Genomic DNA, 18,775 nt, shown 5'->3' on the forward strand with positions numbered 1-18,775 from the left:
CTACTACAACAACAATTACTACTACTACTTCTACTACTAATACTATTAATAATAATACTGCTACTACTACAACAACTACTTCTACTTATAATAATAATAATCATAATAATAATGATAACAACATTGTTATTATCATTATTATGTTGTTACCATTATTGATGGTGCTTCCTAAGTGCCAGGCACTCTGCAAAGGGTTACTATCAGTTACAGTTATTATCTCATTTGATCCTCACAACAACCCTGGAAAGTAGACATTATGATGATTCTGATTTTATAGATGAGGAAACTGTAGCAAAGAGAGGTTAAGTGACTCACCCACAGTCACACAGTTAGTACGTATCTGAAGCTAGACTTGAACCGAGGTCTTCCTGACTCCAGGGTCAGGGCTCTATCCACCAGGAGGATAGTGTTCATGACAACAGCCCCGCTCTAGTTCAGGAGCACCGATCCTGCCTCTGCCACTACTGATTTCTTATCATGTCAGCCAAGGTACTGAATTCTAGTTGAGGAGGAGTCTAGGCTGATCCCACTGAAATGAAGCATGGATGGATGGCTGTAGAGGAAGGAGAGACTTGGCATTGCTGGGTGGTCCCAATAAATCCCTAATGTTTCTGAGCCTCAGTTTCCTCATCTGTAAAGTGAGCAGGGAGGACTGAAAGACCTCTGATGCCCCATCCTGTTTTAAGTCGATGAGCCTGTGGGCTCTCTCAGGAACCAGCCAACATCTTAGAATCTTTCTTTAGCCTCATTGAGGGGCCTGGCATTGGGGTGGGGGAAATATGGAAGCGAGAGGGCCACAGGAGAGGATGCAGGCTCCTTGGGGTTATTGGGATGTGTCTTCCTTCCTCTTTTATCACAGCTCTGAGACAGAATCGGATTCTGGGGATAATTCCTCCCAAATGCAGTTTAGGGACGAGAAGACGTTAAGGTCTCAACAGCTGCCCTGCCCGAAGCCCTTCCGACGGCAAGTTTCCCTGACCCCTCCCCAGAACAGGAGGCCAGGCACTGGGTGCCCTGAAGAGTCAAAGGTGGCAAATGGTGAGTATTTGTTCATTCATTGGGTTTTTGCTTTTATCAGTCAGCAACTATTTCCCAAATGCCAGCCGGTGCTGTGATCTGCTTTACTCGTATTTGCTAGGAGAGAGATGGTGTGGGACAGTAGGAAGAGCACTTGCCTTTGGAATCAACCTGGATTGGAATCCATGCTCAACCAATCCATGCTGCTGGGGTGACCTGGGACAAATCTCTACTCTCTATAGTTTTGTTTCTTTTTGGACCAAATCCCGTCTTAGTTACTCGCTGTATGACCCTAGGCAAGTCATTTAACTTCTGTTTGCCTCAATTTCCTCAACTGTGAAATGGGGATAATAATAGCACCCATCTCCCAGGGTTGTTGTGAGGCTTAAGAAATAGTATCTAAAAAGTGCTTTGCAAACCATAAAGTGCTATTATTCCTTCATTCAGTTTCCCTTCTTTCTGTATTCTAATGGAAAATAGAGCCAAGGGCACCGAGTATGGGAGAGGGGACAGATAGAATAGAAAGAGGAACTGTTCAGGTGGAATCACCATAGGAGATATCATTTTTTTAAATAAATAGTTCATATTGGGGGCAGGTAGGTGGCTCAGTGGATAGAGAAAGCCAGGTCTGGATCCATGAGATCCAGGGTTCAAATTTGGGCTCAGACACTTCCTAGCTGTGTGGCCCCGGGCAAGTCATTTAACCCCTATTACCTAGCCCTTACCATTCTGCCTTAGAACCAATTCATAGCATTGATTCAAAGATGGAGGGTAAGAATTTTTTAAAAGTCCAAGTTTATAAAGTTATAAATTATATCAATATATATAATAATATAATATATAATACAAATAATCAAATAATAAAGTACTTAAAATAAGGTTAATTCATTTGATGCTCACAACCCTGGAAGGTTGATGCTATTATTATTCCCATTTTACAGATCATGGAAAATAAGGCAAGAGAGGTTTAGTGACTCACTTACCCAGGGCTACATAACAAACGAGTGGTAGAATTTGATCTAGAACTCGGGTTTCCCAATGCCCCATCACAGTTCCTTACTCCTGCTTCAATGGGTGGAAAGGATCAGTGCAAGCATCTCCTTTTCCCAGTGAAAGAGCACTCTCATTTATGGGGCAGACTTGCCCCCTTGTGGCCAAAAGTTGCATTTTCCCAGCCTACTCTTCTGGAGCCTAGGCTGTTTCTAGGACCTTAGTTCTCAAAGTAGAGCCCTCAGATCTCTGAGGCGTCCCCAAAGTCCTTTCGGGGGGGCCAGGGAGGCAAAAAAAAAAAACCACTTCTTTAAAAACTAAAGGATTTGGGGACAGCTGGGTAGCTCAGTGGATTGAGAGTCAGGCCTAGAAATGGGAGATCCTAGGTTCAAATCCGGCCTCAGACACTTCCCGGCTGTGTGACCCTGGGCAAGTCACTTGATCCCATTGCCTAGCCCTTACCACTCTTCCACCTATGAACCAATACACAGAAATTAAGGGTTTAAAAAAAAATTAAAAGAAAAAAAAGAAAGAAAAACTAAGGGATTTAAATATACCATGGCAAATCACAGATTCCTCTATAGTTTCTAAGAGTATAAAGGGGTCCTGATCCCAAAAGGTTTGAGGAGCACTGATCTACAACAACCATTTCAGTTTACAGGAATGAAAACTGAGGTCCTGAGCACTGGGAAGGGAAGGGACTGATTTTTCAGGTTCATACAGCAATCTAAAGCAGTGATTCCCAAAGTGGGCACTACCACCCCCTGGTGGGTGCTGCAGCAATCCAGAGAGGTGGTGATGACCACAGGTGCATTTATCTTTCCTATTAATTGCTATTAAAATTTTTTAAAAAATTAAAAATTTATTTTTTCTGGAAAGGGGGTGGTAGGCCAAAAAAGTGTGGGAACCACTGACCTAAAGCAACTAAGTCCCTTGACTCCAATGGTGTATTCTTTCTAGTACACTGCACTTCCTCATCCACTTTAGAAGTTATCTGTCTTATTCCACTTATTTTACAAACAGGGAAACAGAGGTCCAAAGCTGGCCCCACTTGTAGGTGCCTTCTGGAGGCAGTGTCTGAAGACCGATACCAACTATTCCCTCACCTCCTATACATGAGAAACCAGGCTGCTCTGCTCTGGTCAAAAATGGGAAAATCCAGAAGTGGAAAAGGATTGGGAAGAACAATAATGAACTCTGTTTTGGGCAGGTCGAGTTTGGCATGCCTACAGAAAATCCAGTTGAAGGTGTCTAAAAGGCATGCAGCAATGGTGGGAGATTAGGGCTCATTTATAAGTCTAGGTTCTACAACTTGTAAATAAATGTTTGAGGCATCCTTTGAATTCAGCTCTTCATGACTTTCCAGCCCTTTAACTAACTGAAGAAAGAACTAGCGAATAGGATTGCTGAGCCACTTTGACAGATAATAGAGAATAGGAGAGGTATTGAGGATTAACAAATGTTTCCCTGATTTTTATAAAAGAAGAGACTGGAATCTATAAACTATAAATCTATAAACAAGCCCAGTGAGCTTGACTTTGAATCCTGACCAAAAAATATTTTTTAAACCTTCTAATATTCCATCTTAGAATCAATACTGTGTATTGGTTCCAAGGCAGAAGGGTGGGAAGGACTAGGCAATGAGGGGTAAGTGACTGGCCCAGGGTCACACTGCTGGGAGGTGTCTGAGGTCAGATTTGAAGCCAGGACTTCTCATGTCCAGGTCTAGCTCTCCATTCACTGAGCCACCCAGTTGCCCCTAATACCTGGCAAATTTATAGAATATGATTATACTTGGGTTGCTGTGGGCTAATGTCTTAGCCATTATTAAGCATCTATTATGTGCCAGGCACTGTGGGAATACAAGTACAATGAATGAAACATTCTCTTCTCTCAAGAAGCTCCCATTCTAATGAGGGAAAAGAACATATATTTGAACGTGGAGAAGAAATAATAAAGAGAATAGATACAAATCAATCCAAAGGAGTTAAATATGGAGTATTTTGGGTGGGAGAAAGTAGAATTGGGGGGATCAGGAAAGATGGCCTGTAGAAAGTGGTGCTTGAGCTGAATCTTAGCAGAAGAGAGAGATTCTTTGTGGTCAAGGCGAGGGGAGAGGGCACTCTAGGCATGGGCGAAAGCCGGTGCAAAGGCAGGTAACTGTGAGAGGTGATGCCACCTTGATTCCACCGGGCTTCAGTTCCCTCATTTGTGAAACAAGGGGGTCAGGCCCTCCCGAGAGCCTTCAGCTCTAGTATTCCAGAAAACTGCGACAAGGATCAAATGTGACGTAGATCTGAAATTCTAGCAGAAAGGGGTGGTGGTTGTGATAGAAGGTAGAGAGAGGGGGAAGAAGGGGACCTATAGCCCAGCTCTACTCTTCTGCCAATGTGTAGCAAGGAACTTTCCGCTCCCCTCACTTCTCTATCATCAACATTCAAATCACCTTGACCTGAAAAACTCATCCAACTTCATGAACAAAGAAAAAGGATGGAGGTGATGTGTGTGTGTGTGTAAGTGTGTGTGTGAGAGTGTGTGTGAGTGTGAGTGTGTATGTGTGGGAGAGTGTGAGTGTGTATGTGTGTGTGAGTGTGTATGTGTGTGTGTGTGTGTGAGTGTGTGTGTGTGACACATGTCCTCATCTCCTGGGATTTAGAGTGATGCTTCTTTTTTCCTCCTGTGCTGATTTGCTTTTGAGAAGCTCAGTGTCAGCATCTTTGATCCCTTTTGGCTCCAATGATCCATGGGATACATTCCTTATCATAAAGGTCTATTTCAGGCATTCTTCACCTTTTTTGACTCCTGGCCCTTTGGGGCAGTTTGGTGAAACCTCTGGATGGAGCTTCTTCTCTGAAAAATGATTCTGAGTAATTAAAGAAAATGCTTGATTTCAGGTTGAGGTTAGAGAAAACCAAGATGTCATTTTTTTCCCATCCACGTTAATGGACCCCTGAAATTTATCCAATGAAGGACCCTTTGGGGGTACAAAAACTCCAGGTTAAGAGCATCTGGTGTATTACACCAAGAACATTTGAATATTCCCTTGAGGTTATGATGAATGAATATATGCATGTAGCTACATATACACACAGACATACAATGCACACATATGTCCCTCAATAGGTATTGATCACATATCCACATGTATGTTGTAGCAGCTCAATCACATATATTTCCTATGAAATATACATGCCACATGTAGATATACACATATCCACACTCATGTGTGCATGTGTGCCATCATGTGTGTTTATTATATGTTCACACATGTCGTATATATTCACATGTATGTAGTATTTAAATTAAATCAAAATATTACACATGAAGTACACATTGAATTCATATGAGCATATATACACATGTGCACATATATACAATGTACACAGTGTGCCTCAAATATTTATCATCTATTCATACATGAATAAGGGTTTAAATGTATATATACACATTTCATATGGGACACGCACAATGCATGTATACATACACATATACCCACATGTATGCACACACGTATGTTTGTGTGTGTTTGTATACAAATGTTCACACATACACATAGATTTGTGTTCATATATTTTAGATGGCACATATGAATATATACATATTATATCATGTGTATGTTTGTATACAATTTATGTAGACAGACAAAGAGGGTGAAAGACAGAGGAGGCAGAGGGAGAGAGAGAGAGAGGGAGAGGTGTGGGGAAAGAGAGAGAGAAGGAGCATGAGAAGAGGAGAGGAGAGAGAGAGGGAGAGGGAGAGAGTAAGAGGGAGAAAGGGAAAGAGAGAGGGAGAGAGAGAGAAGGAGAGAGAGAAAGAGGGAGAGGGAGAGAGAGGGAGAGAGAAAGGGAAAGAGAGAGGAAGAGAGAGAAGGAGAGAGAGAGAGAAGGAGGAATAGAGAGAGGAGGAGGAATAGAGAGAGGGAGAGAGAGAGAAAGAAGGAGGGAGAGAGAAAGGAGAGAGAGAGAGAAGGAGGGAGAGAGAGGTCATATATATATATATATACACACACATACACACATACATACATATGTGTGTGTGTGTGTGTGTGTGTGTGTGTGTGTGTATATAAAGACCTCTATGATCCAATGGGCATTCCCAGCTCTTCTGTCTTCTCTCACAGGCCAAACAGAAGGGAAATCCATTTAAATTCTAGCCAGAGAGGTTCAGGTCCGCTATCAGGAAGATCTAGATCTGGAGTGAACAAATGAGGGAGGAGGTGGGAGATTGTGAAGAGCAGAATGAGGATTTGGGAACTGCCTCAGGGTGGGAGCAGAAAGGGAGCCAGAGATCAGCCTGAAGTTTCCAGCCTAGGTGCCTGGGCGAGATGCCGATGGCGATGGCGTCAGCAGCGTGGAGAAGGAAGGAAGGAAGGAGGAGCAGGTCTTTGTGGGAGGAGGGTGAGGTCAGTTTGGGCCACATGGAAAACTTCTGCCAAGATTGTGGCGCTCACGAATGAGGAACAATGGAATCAGCCTCCCATGTGAGTCTTTAAAAAGAGGGTCCATTGTCCTCCCGGAGCATCTGCTTGGGACCATCTGGGCGGCCGTCTGGAAAGGTTTGGAGAGTCTTCAGAACAGAAGAACAGAGAAGAGTGCCCTCCTGGGTCAGCTCAGGGTCCTGTCTTGGGTGGGAGTGCTGTGCAGTGGTTAGGGGGACAGCGAGCTCCCTGCTTTCTCCAACACTCGTTGCAGAAGATCAGAAGGACTAGGGGGCAAAGGCAGGGACTTCTCGGATGCCCAAAATGCTTTTCTGGCCAAAGGCTGGAAGACATAAAAACCTGTAAAAGCAGACTTGACCAATTTTTGTATGTGAGTGTGTGTGGGAGTGTTTCTGGGTCTCAGTGTGAGTGTCCTCCTCTGCCTTTGTATGTGTGGATGTTCACACATGTGTCTACACGTATGTGCCAGTGTATGCATTTCCAAGTCTGAGTGCCTCTGTGTGGGTGTGCCTATGATTTTTTTTTAATCCTTATCTTTTGTCTCAGAATCAATACTAAGCATTCCTTCCGAGGCAGGAGAGTGGAATGGGCTAGGATTAGGCAACAAGGGTTAAGTGACTTGTCCAGAGCCACACAGCTAGCAAGTGTCTGAGGTTGCTGTTGAATTGAGTCTTCCTCACTTCAGAACCCAAGGTGTGTACCTCACTGCTTAGCTATTACAGGGAGACAAATTTGAGTTCAACATAAGACAGAGCTTCCTCGAGATGAAAGCTCACCTACTCTGAAAGGAACAGCTTCTAGAGATAGTGAGTTCCTTGTCCCTGGAGGTATTCAAGAAGATGCTGAATAGTCATTTGTTGGGGATGTGCTAGAAGGAATTCCCTGTCAGGTTCCAGGCTGATGAACTTGAAGATTCTGCCCAAATCTATGGTTTCAGCTTGGCAGAACTCTCTAAGTAGCATTGGCAATAGATCATTTTCCAAGGGAGATGATTCTGGGATTAGACAAATATTCTCCAAATCTGGAGGAGTTAGGGGAAGACCTTTTGTTGACAAAGAAAAAAAATAATAATAGCTAACTTTTATATAGTACCTACTATGTGCCGGGCAGTATACTAGGTACTTTACAATGATTATTTCTTTTGATCCTCACAAAAACTCCAAAAGGAATATTCTCCTCATTTTACAGATGAGGAAACTGAGGCAAACAGAGGTTAAATGGATTAGCCCAGGGTAACACAGACTAGTGTCTGCAGCCAGATTTGAACTCAGGTCTTAGTGATTCTAGGCAAGGTGTTCTATCAACTGCATCACCTCATCATCCCAAGACAGAGGGAAAAGGGAAAGAATAGGGTCCCCTGTCCGAAACCTCTTCCCACCTATGCTCAAACCAAAGAGGCCATTGATTCTTGTTCAGTTATTAAATGATAATCTCTTTTCCAATATTGCCACAGCTCTGCAACGGGCCCATAGCTTCCAACATCCGACTTCGAACAAATACCAAAACGGGAGGAGAAAATTCCAATCTAGTAAGTCATCCTCTGTCACTGGGGGCCTGAGCAACTTTTCTGTTCATTCTTCAAGACCAGCTGCCTCATTTCTCACCCCCCAGCCTCCCTTTCCAAGCTGAAGACAGAAGGAAGGGCCTGGGGGTGCTGGGGGGGAGGAGATGCTTTTCTTTGTGTCTGTGCAGGGCCAGATGGGAAGCCAACCTGCCCTGGCTCTGGAAACAGCCTCTGCTCTCTTACTCCCCCAGCCCAGCCCTCATTCCATTCCCAAAGAGAATCCGTGCCGTGACTCAGTGACTCACCCCCTTCCCCAAAGAGTCAGTGCGGTGATGCTGAGTGCTTGGGGTTGGGGGGCAGGGATGGGGAGAAGGAAGAGGTGGGGTGATGCAATAGCTTCAAGCAAGTTTGTATAACTTAACATGGAAATGAGCAGAATTCAGCTCCTTTAAACTCTTAAAATATTAATATTTAATATATTTTTAATATTAAAAATTGAACCCAGGAAGAACCAGGAAGTTTGTTTAGACATTCAAAGTGTTTTTTTCTCTCCTTTCCTTTCCTTTCCTTTCCTTTCCTTTCCTTTCCTTTCCTTTCCTTTCCTTTCCTTTCCTTTCCTTTCCTTTCCTTTCCTTTTTTCTTTTTTTTTTAAACCCTTACCTTCTGTCTTGGAATCAATACTGCTTATTGGCTCCAAGGCAGAAGAGTGGTAAGGGTAGGCAATGGGGGTCAAGTGACTTGCCCAGGGTCACACAGCCAGGAAGTGTCTGAAGCCAGATTTGAACCTAGGATCTCCAGTCTCTAGGCTCAACCCTCTATCCACTGAGCTACCCAGCTGCCCCCTCTTTTCTGTTCTTTAAAAATACACCTCCCACCCTCCAATCTTCTGTTTCGGAATCATTACTAAGTATTGGTTCCAAGGCAGAAAAGTGGTAAAGACTAAGCAATTGAGATTAAGTGATTTACTCAGGGTCACATAGCTAGGATGCATCTCAGGCTAAATTTGAACCCAGGACCTCCTGTCTTCAGCCCTGGCTCTCTGTCCTCTGAGCCTCCTGAAGCCAACCCTAAAGTGATTTATTTCGATGTAAAAAGTGGCGTGATTTTTCAGTGCTTCTCTCTAAGACTGAAGCCCTCATCAGTTCTCTTTTTTAAAACAAGCCCAGTCATAGTCAATTCAAATATTAGACACCAACTGTGTGTTGGGTGAAGGGGAAAGAAACAAAGATAAAAAGCTTGAGAGAGTTCTTGTCCTCAAGAAGTTCACATTTTCAAGAATGGTACAAAATATATACAAAAAATGGTTATTATAAGAGATAAATAAAATAAATATTAAAGAGGATTAGCTATGAGGACATTGGGAGATTAGGCTGAACTACCCAGCTTACTCCTGGGTAGAGAGAAGTAGAAAAGAGGCCAGCAGTGCTTTCTAGAGATGTCTCTGTTTTCTAATTAAAAAAAAAAATAAAGATTTTTTATCTCTGTCTTAGAATCAATACTAAGTATTGGTTCTAAGGCAGATCAATAAGGGATAGATAATGGGAGTTAAGTGACTTGCCCAGGGTCACACAGCTAAGTAGTGTCTAAGTATCTGAGGCCAGAGTAGAACCCAAGACCTCCAGTCTCTAGGACTGATTCTCCATCCACTGAGCCAGTTTCCTGATCTGTGGAATGAGGAGTTTAGACTAAGTGAGGACCAAGGTCTCTTCTCCTAAGGGCAGTCTCCCTTCTTTTTTACCTCTAGGAGAGTGATGTTAGGGAGGAGGTGAGATAACCAAGGAAACCAGAAAGCATCTCCTGCTCCCACCCTCTGCCCCACAACACCCCAAAATCAATGGGGAAAAATCCTAAAGAACAAAGTTGTTTTATTCTTCATATCAGCTCAACCCAGCTCCCTGAGTTGTCATGAGAGGTGGTGGGGGGAGGCAGGGAGGGATGAGTCACCCAGCACTGTCAGCAATGACCCCCTTCCCACACCAGCCTGCGAGGGTCAGTAGTCACACAGACTCCCCTCTGATGCCCAGTACTTGACACCCACTCTGTTCTGACTCTTCCGCCCACTGTAGCCTGAGAACCTGAGCCATAACAAATGGCAACTGTTGGTCCCAACCAGCTGGGCAGCCAACCAGCAGAGAGGGGCCGACCTCCTGATCCCCTTTAGCCTTCTTGGAGCCGGGAGGCAGCTGCCTCAGTGGGACTGGGGCGCCATCGTTGTTTGGTTTGTGGGACTCCACCTCACCCTCCTTGGTACCACTTCGGTCTTGTTTTGTCCACAGTAATTCTGACAGTAGTTTAAGTATTCTTGTCGTTCAGCCATGTCTGACTCTTCGTGACCACTTCTAGGGTTTTTCTTGGCAGAGATTCTGAAGAGGTTTGCCATTTGCTTCTCCAGCTCAATTTACAGATAAAGAAATTGAGGCAAACAGGGTTGGGTGGCTTGCCTAGGGTCATGCAGTTAAGTATATATGCACTGGGGTATACATTTATTTAATGTTTAGATTTGGAAGGAAAGACTCAGACACCTAATTTAGTCCTTCTTTCATAAAGAAGGAAACAGAGGCTCAATGACAGAACAAAATCACATAGTCAGTTTGTGGCACTGTAAAGTCTCCTGACTTGGTGTTATTTTTTCCCTTCAAAAAATAAAAAGTTTTATTCCTAGTTGTGTGACCATGGCCAAGTCACTTAATGTAGAATTGATTCTAAGACAAGATAAGGGTTATTTTTTTTTAATTTTTTAATGCTTTTTTTACATTGTTATCTCAATGACCCATTCCTTGTATTTTTTTTTTTAACCCTGACCATCTGTCTTAGAATCAATATTAAGTATTGGTTCCAAGAAAGAATGGTAAGGGCTAGGCATTTGGAGTTGTGACTTGCCCAAGGTCACATAGCTAGAACATGTCTGAGACCAGATTTGAACCCAGTCCTCTTGTCTCCAGGCCTGGCTCTCTGTCCATTGAACTACCTAGCTGTCTCTGCCCCATGTCCTTGTAACAAATTTCTGCATTTAAACAAAACAAAGCAAGGCATTTGGTTATGTCTAAAATTGCATTCCCTATTCTATACACCAATAGTCCACCATCTTGCTGGCAAGAGATGGGAGGCTCATTAGAAATAGAAGTCTCTGTTGTTCTTTCCAATATATTATGATGATTAAAATGAATTAAAATGACTCTTGTAGAGAAAATGGAGTCCAAAGGGATGGGCCTAGAGTCACACAAAGAGTAAGGAGTGGGCCTTGAAGCTCTGGCTCCAAAGTCCGTCTCGTCCTTTCCGCCACTCCATCCTGCCTCTCCTCTTTGAAATCTCTTCAAGAGTTAACCCTTCTGCTCCCGTGATTGGCACACCATAAGCTCCAGGAAGGCAAGGACCCTTGTTTTTATGAGCCACAGTGCCTGGCACATAGATTTTTTTTTTTTTTTTACACTCACTTTCTGTCTTAGAATCAATGTCGGTTCTAAGGCCAAAGAATGGTAAGGGCTAGTCAGTTGGGATTAAGAGACTTGCTCAGGCTCTCAAGCACGTAGATGTTTTATAAATACTTTCTGACTGATTGATCAGTCTATAAAATTGGAGTAATTCTTAATCTAGGGCAGCTAGAGTGGTGCAATGAGTAGAGAGCTGGACCTGGCACCAGAAAGACCTGAGTTCAAATCCAGTCATAACTATATAACCTTGGGCAAGTCGCTTGACCTTATTTGCCTCAGTTTCCTCATCTGTAAAATGATGTAGAGAAGGAAACAGTGAACCATTCTGTTTTTTTTTTTTGCCAGGAAAACCCCAAAAAGGATTACAAAGACTCAGATGTGACTGAACAACAATACTTAAGCTAATTCATAGAAGTATTGTTGATAAAGCAAGCTAGAAGTGGTACCAAGTGCTACTTGTCTTGTAACAAGGGATCTGTTGACTTGAATTCCCACTGAGAAAAGACAGAGATATTCCTAACCCAATTCAGAAAAGCTTCACAGTTTAACCTCAGGAGAAAAATAACATTCCAAATGCGGCGCGTCCCAGGATTTTGGAGGCACCCAAATAGTTACTATGATTCGGCGGAACTAGGAGAGGTTTTGCTGTGGCCGTGTTTAGCTCTGTGTGATCTCAGTTTCCATCTTGGGATGTACAGAGGCAATGGTGCTCTTGAGAAGATGGGAAGAAAGGAATTGAATTAAGCACAGGTCATAGAAGACAGGATGCTGGTTTAGACTTCAAATATGTGTGTGGGAGTGAGAGAAACAGGCAGACACAGATGGTCCGGGACTCTTCACTTACCACACAATGGTCAAGCAGTAGGTGTCTTAGCATTTCCAGAAGAAAACGGAGCAGCTGCTCAGGGAGGTAAACGACCGCACGATTGGGATTCTGTGTGTGTGTGTGTCAAATCCAGTGGCTTATTCTCCTTCTTTCACACAGTTACAGTTTTTAATACTCATTTTCTGACAGTTTGAAAACCATGTTCTCTCCCTCCTTCCCTCCTTGAGACAGCAGACGATATGATATACTTTGCACATTTGCTATCACGCAATATGTGTTTCCACGCTCTTCATGTTGTGAAAGGAGACATGTATCGTTTATATGAAAGAAAACTCAAGAAGGAAATGAAGTGAAAAATGGTTTGCTTCAATCTGCATTAGATTGCATCAGTTCCATCTGTGGGGGATGGATAGCCTTTTTTTTTTTCCAACCCTTACCTTCCATCTTAAGATCAATACTATGAACTGGTTCCAAGGCAGAAAAGTTGAGAAGGGCTAGGCAACCAGGATGAAGTGACTTGTCCAGGGTCACACAGCTAGGAAGTGTCTGAGGCCAGATTTGAACCTAGGACCTCCCATCTCTAGGCTCAACTTTCTATCCACTGAACCACCTAGCTGCCCCTGGATAGCCTTTGGAGTTGTCTTAGATCACTGCATTGCTTAATAGTTAAGTCTTTCACAGCTGATCATTGTACATTATTATTTTTAATGTGTCCAGTGTTTAACATGTTCTCCTGGTTCTGGTCACTCCACTTTGCATCACTTCATTTAAGTCTTCCCAGAGTCTGTCTGTCATTTCTTATCACATACTAGTATTCCATCATAAGCACATATCACCACTCATTCAGCCGTTCCCCAATTGATGGAAATCCCTTCGGTTTCCAGTTCTTTGCCACCCCAAAAAAAGAGCCACTTATATTATAAATTTAATTATAAATTATAAATTTAATTGGGAAGGGACCATCTAGTCCAAGATCTTTCATTTTTCAGCCGAGGAAGCTGGACACCAGGGCACTAAAAGATGTAGCCAATACCATACCGTAGCCAAACCTAGATGGAAATTCAGGTCCTCTGATCCCAAATCCAAACCTTGAAGTACAAGAAAGGGTAGGAATCACGGTGTGCTTTATAAACACTTGCTAATTGATGAATCATTCAATAAAATGGGATAATGCTTAAATAAATTCACAGATTTGTTGTGGGTAAAACAGGACAGAAGCAGGACTGAGTATTATTTGCCTTGGCCAATGCTGTGTTAATTTAAGTTTTTATAGAGGAAGACAAAGATACCCTCATCTGGTCTTGGGGATCCCAACGCATTTTTTTTTAATGTGGAGGATTTAGATCACAAGCTCAATAACATTTAATAAACCAACAGTGTGACAAGGCAACCCAATCAAGGCAATTACCAACCAATTGGTAAACATTTAAGTACCTACTATGTGCCAGGCATTGTGCTGAGCTTTGGGGATACAGAAAGGGGCAAAAGACAGTCTCTGCCCTTGAGGAGTTTATAATCTACTAGCTCCAAAAGTTAGCATACTCTTTGGCCGTATTAAGAGGCAAGTAAACTCTGGGAGTTGGGAAAAGGGAAATTCAGCCACTGTAAAAACAAAAACTATCAATAAGGGGGCAGCTAGATGGCACAGTGGATTGAGAGTCAGACCCAGAGATGGGAGATCCTGGGTTCAAATGTGGCCTCAGACACTTCCTGGCTGTGTGGCCCTGGGCAAGTCACTTAACCCCCTTTGACTAGCCCTTACCACTCTTCTGCCTTAGAACCAATACACACTATTGATTCCAAGATGGAAGGTAAGGATTAAAAAAAAAATTACTATCAATAAGGGGGCAGCTAGGTGGCTCAGAGAAAAACTATCAATAAATGTATACTTTCAAAAAAAGAAAGACTAGTAGCACACATAAATAATTAAGGAGGTGTGGTGATCATTCTGTCACACTCTGCCCTAGTCAGAGCATGTTTGAAGAATTGGGCTCACTTCTGAGCCTCATATTTCAAGAAGGATACTGGCAAGTTGGGGCACATCCAGAGGAGGATGTTGGGAAGTTTCCACAAGAGAATGGACTGAAGGATGTGAGGATGGCTAGCCTGGTGGTGGCACTGGGAGGGCTGCCACCTGGAACAAAGAATTTGAGTTGTTCTTGGCCCAAAAGGGCAAAACAGACAGGGAAGGAGATCTGGGTCCAACGGTGGGGGATAGGAGCAACTTCCCAATGATTAGAACTGTCCAAAAATCAAATGAGCCACCTTGAGAGAGGACAAGTTCTCGTCAATTGGAGATTTTTTAAAAATCAAAACCATATTGACTTCTTATTTGAGGGGGGGGGCATTTAGAAGATTCTTGGTCTATTAGAAGTTGGTCTAGATAGCCTTGGAGTCCCTTCCTGATCTCTGTGAAGAGCCATAAAAGGGATATTGGCTTTTATTGGGACTCCTTCTTGGACGAGAGAAAGAGAGCGATTCCAGCTGGGGAGATAGTCTATGAAAAAGCCTATGGACACATTCCCATCGATGCTCTTTGAAGTAAGCTCTTTCTCAGCTTGGCATGGGAGGCGTCCAGAAAAAGAGGGAGAGAAGAAGATGAGGCGATAAGGAGGGAGAAAAGAGAAGGAGGAGCCAACGATGAATGCCCAGCCACCCTGGCCAGCTTGGCAAGTCCAGAGAATGAACTCTTGCTGGACAGTCTGGGTGTTTGGGTGGCCTCCAGAGGGAGCTCCAAGGCTTCAGGAAGATGCTAGAAAGCTGGCTTGAACAAGGGCTGCTCTGAGGGAGGGTTGGGAAGCTGGAGCTCCACTGGAAAGTTGGCTTAGGGAAGGGAGGCAGGGCTTGGCTCCCTCTGGGAGAAGGAAGATGGGAGGAGAAGGGAGGGGGAGTCCAGAGAAGGCCAAGAACAGGGCAGCCCCTTCTGGTTCATGGGCCTAGTTATCAGAGAGTCTGCCGAAGGCTAAGGCTGACCCTAGGACCACTTAGGACCCCAGAGCAGAGCTGAGACTCTTGTTCTCAAAGCAATAAAGAGAGGGGTGAAGAGAGTATAACCACACAAGAGACATTGCCTACAATGGTTGTAAAAAAAAAGTTCTAAGGCTGGGAAAGAGAGCACCACATCTACCCAGGAAGGAGGCGGCAAGAAAGTAGGGACCAGATAATGGGCGTTTGAAGGTTCCCCCATTAGGAAGTGGTCTGCAGCAATGGTCTATTATCCCCAGAAATGTAACCCCTCAGAGGTTGGCAAGCCCCTTCATCCCCCCACCTCAGTTTTCTTCTTTTGTAAAATGGGGCTAACATTCCTTGAAAGCCCTGCCTCACTAGGTAAAGTTATCAAGAAAGCACTTTTCTGAGCTGGCGATTTAGAAAAGTGAGCTGAGGTAATGGTCTGTTTCTCAGTGGCTTTATCCAATAAATAAATAAATATAATAAAAAATAATAGTGACTACTATGTGCCAGGCACTATTAGGTGTCAGAGATACTCAGATAAAAATGAAACAATCCCTGTGCCTCCTCCCCAAAATGTAAATATTTTATTGAGGGAAGGGAGAATCCCATGCAGTATTTGGAAAAGTATATATAAGACATCTAAAATAAAATATAGAGGGGGCAGCTGGGTGGCTCAGCGGATTGAGATCCAGGCCCAGAGATGGGAGGTCCTGAATTCAAATGTGGTCTCAGACACTTCCTAGCTGTGTGACCCTGGGCAAGTCACTTAATCCTAGCCCTTACTGCTCTTCTGCCTTGGAACCAATACATAGTATTGATTCTAAGACGGAAGATGAGGGTTATAAAAAACAAAACAAAACGAAATGAAATATAGAGTAATTTTACATATATATGTACATGCACATCTATAGATTTTGATGTAAAATAGAGCATAAGTATTGGAGTTAGCCAGTGGTGAGGGTAGGGCATCATGAAATGACTTATGAACAAGATGATTTCTTTGCTGAGCAAAGGCTGTGCTGAATAATCCATTCCTACAGTGCATAATGTAGTAGAAAGAGTGTCCAACCTGGAGTCAAAAGATCTGGCTCTGACTCATACTAATTGACTTTTCCTTCTCTGGTACTAGGTGGCCCCTGACAGTCTATAAAGCTTTGATTAGGGGAGGCAGACAGGTGGATGGCAAGGGAGGAAGAAGCTTGTCCACCTTGAGGTCAATGGGCTTTGATCAGCCTAAGGAAGGGGTTAAAGTGGCTCTCAAAGGGAGGACCTGAGGAAACGGGCTTAAAGTGGATCCAACCTTGATGGGCCCCTGGTGGACCAGTGGATAGCCAGGCTGTTGGACCTGGAGCCAGCACCATTCCCCTTTTGAATGTAAGCTCCTTGAGGCCAGGGGCAGCCTTAGTTTTGGGTTTTTATCTCCAGCACTTAGCACAGTGCTTGGCACATAAGCACTAAGTAAATGCTTTTCATTCAGTCATTCATTTCTTTCTAGCCCACCCGTGCCTCATCTGGGCCAGAGTGAAAATGGTCAAACCTCCATGGCTCTTTCCCACAATCCTCTTGGCCACCATGTTCTTTGAGCAACATGCCTGGTTTGGGAGAGCAGCTGTGGCAGAGGCAGGAGGACAGAAGGGATGTGGAAAGAGGCTCTTTATCCGTAAAGGATTCTGGGGAATTGGACTCTGGGTGATGTTCCCCGCCTTGGGGAGAATGGGGAAGGCAAGCAGAGGGGCAGCCTCAGGATTGTCAGGAGCTGAAGGAGAAGAGAGAGGGTGGAAAGAGAGGGGGAGAGAGAGAGGAGGAGGGCTCTGGCAAGAGCCTCGGGCTGTGGGCAGGAAGAGCAGTAACAATTGATTCATAAATCTTAGTGTGAGGGAGGAATTGGTCCAATTGCCTTTTTAGGTCAGAACACATTCAAATGTGGACTGGGCAGGAGGCCTGGGTGGAGTGGGTGGCCAGCCTCCACCCCACCCCCACCCCATCTGTTGGGGGAGGCCAGGAGGGAGTCGGGCAGGCATAGACCTCCCCAAAAGAGGGGTCCTGCCCCTCTGGCAGTTGCTGGCACCATAACCCATAACTGCTGTCCTCTTACCCACCTCGTTGCTTCATCCCTTTCTGACCCCAGGATGGGGTCAGGCTATAAGAGAACTGCTGGAGAAGACTGAAGTCACCTCTGCTGTCCCCAGTTAGAAAGAGGACAGCCCTTCTGGAAAGGATTTACATGTGGGAATCAAACATACATGGCAGAGGGAGAAAATGAAATGGGTGTGTAAGAGACAATGAGTATGTTGAAAGTGAGCAAGGGAGGGAGGGAGCACACCAGAGAATGAGGGAGGTTGGGTGTCTGTGAGAGACAACATGATTGGTGGGGGCCAATGTGAGAGAGAGAAAATGACTGAGGAAAAAATTGCGTGTGTAGAGGGGAAGAGAAAAGGAGGGAGAGGCAGGGAGAAAGGGAGTGGGAGAGAGAGAGGGAGAGGAAGAGAGGGAGCGAGAGAATGGGAGGGACAGACAGACAGAGAGAGGGAGAAGGTGAAAAGAAGGAAGGAAGAGACAGAGAAACACTGGGAAAGGGAGAGGGAGGAAGGGAAGGGGAGAAAGAGAGAGACACACAGAGAGAGAAGACAGAAGGAGGGAGGGAGAGACACACACAGAGAAAGACTGGGAGAGGGAAAAAGAGGGTGGAAGGTAGGGAGGGGAAGAGACAGACCAAGGCAGAGAGGGTGAAGGAGAGGAGGGAGGAAGAGATAGATAGATAGAGAGAGAGGGAGGGAGAGAGATAGATTAGATAGATGAGTAAGGAGAGAGGGAGAGAGATAGAGAGTTAGATGTGGAAAGAGACTTTAATCCATATTTCACATTGCTGTTCAAGTGATTTTCCTAAAGTGCATAAAGATAAATCTATTCATGGATATGTATCTAAAGTCTACATATAGATATATCTCTACAGTCACATCTAAATTCTTATTTTTCAGGATATATAGATAGATGGATGTATAGATAATGCCACAGAAATGCTCTGCAAGCAACAGGATCATGGGCGCCAAGGACCACATGTCCATCTAGATGAACGTGGCCAAGGCTGACAAGGTCACAGGCAGATTCAATGGCCAGTTTAAAACTTAAGCAATTTGTGAAACAATTTCTAGAATGAGAGAATTTGATGACTCTGACCCCCAAAGAATGATGATATTGTTTCAAAGAACTTCTAATTGGAGAAATCTTGTGGAATATTTGTCTCAAGAAATGAAGAAAACAGCAAAACTCATATGTGTATATATGAAATACATATTACTGTAAATGTTTATTTATAGTATATAGAAATAAATAACAGTATATAAAATATATAAATCTTATATATCAGTCTAAATCCTCATCTTTCACTATATATAAATAAATCTATATAGATACATAGATAGCTATATAGTTCTAGATGTTACTATAAATCCTTATTTATAGTCTATATAAATCCTATATAAATATTATTGTAAATCTTCATTTTTCCAGGCTATAAAGCTTTATCTCTATAGACACATATGTAGATAGTTATAGATATATCTATGTATTCTAGAAAATAAGAATTCAGAGTAATCAAATCATTACTACCATTCACA

At 43.6% G+C, this 18,775-nt stretch overlaps 1 protein-coding gene across 1 annotated transcript in view; it reads left to right on the forward strand.

Moving 5' to 3' along the window:
* The window catches only part of MICAL2 (microtubule associated monooxygenase, calponin and LIM domain containing 2), a 278,713-nt gene that overhangs the window by 197,270 nt on the left and 62,668 nt on the right, over nucleotides 1–18,775 (forward strand). Inside the window, exons 26-27 of the mRNA XM_044681829.1 lie at nucleotides 860–1,038; nucleotides 7,899–7,973. Of these exons, the coding sequence (XP_044537764.1) occupies nucleotides 860–1,038; nucleotides 7,899–7,973 (254 nt within the window). The remainder of the gene's footprint in view (nucleotides 1–859; nucleotides 1,039–7,898; nucleotides 7,974–18,775) is intronic.

This window comes from Gracilinanus agilis, chromosome 6 (genome assembly GCF_016433145.1).
Source record: "Gracilinanus agilis isolate LMUSP501 chromosome 6, AgileGrace, whole genome shotgun sequence".
Classification (NCBI taxonomy): Eukaryota; Metazoa; Chordata; class Mammalia; order Didelphimorphia; family Didelphidae; genus Gracilinanus; species Gracilinanus agilis.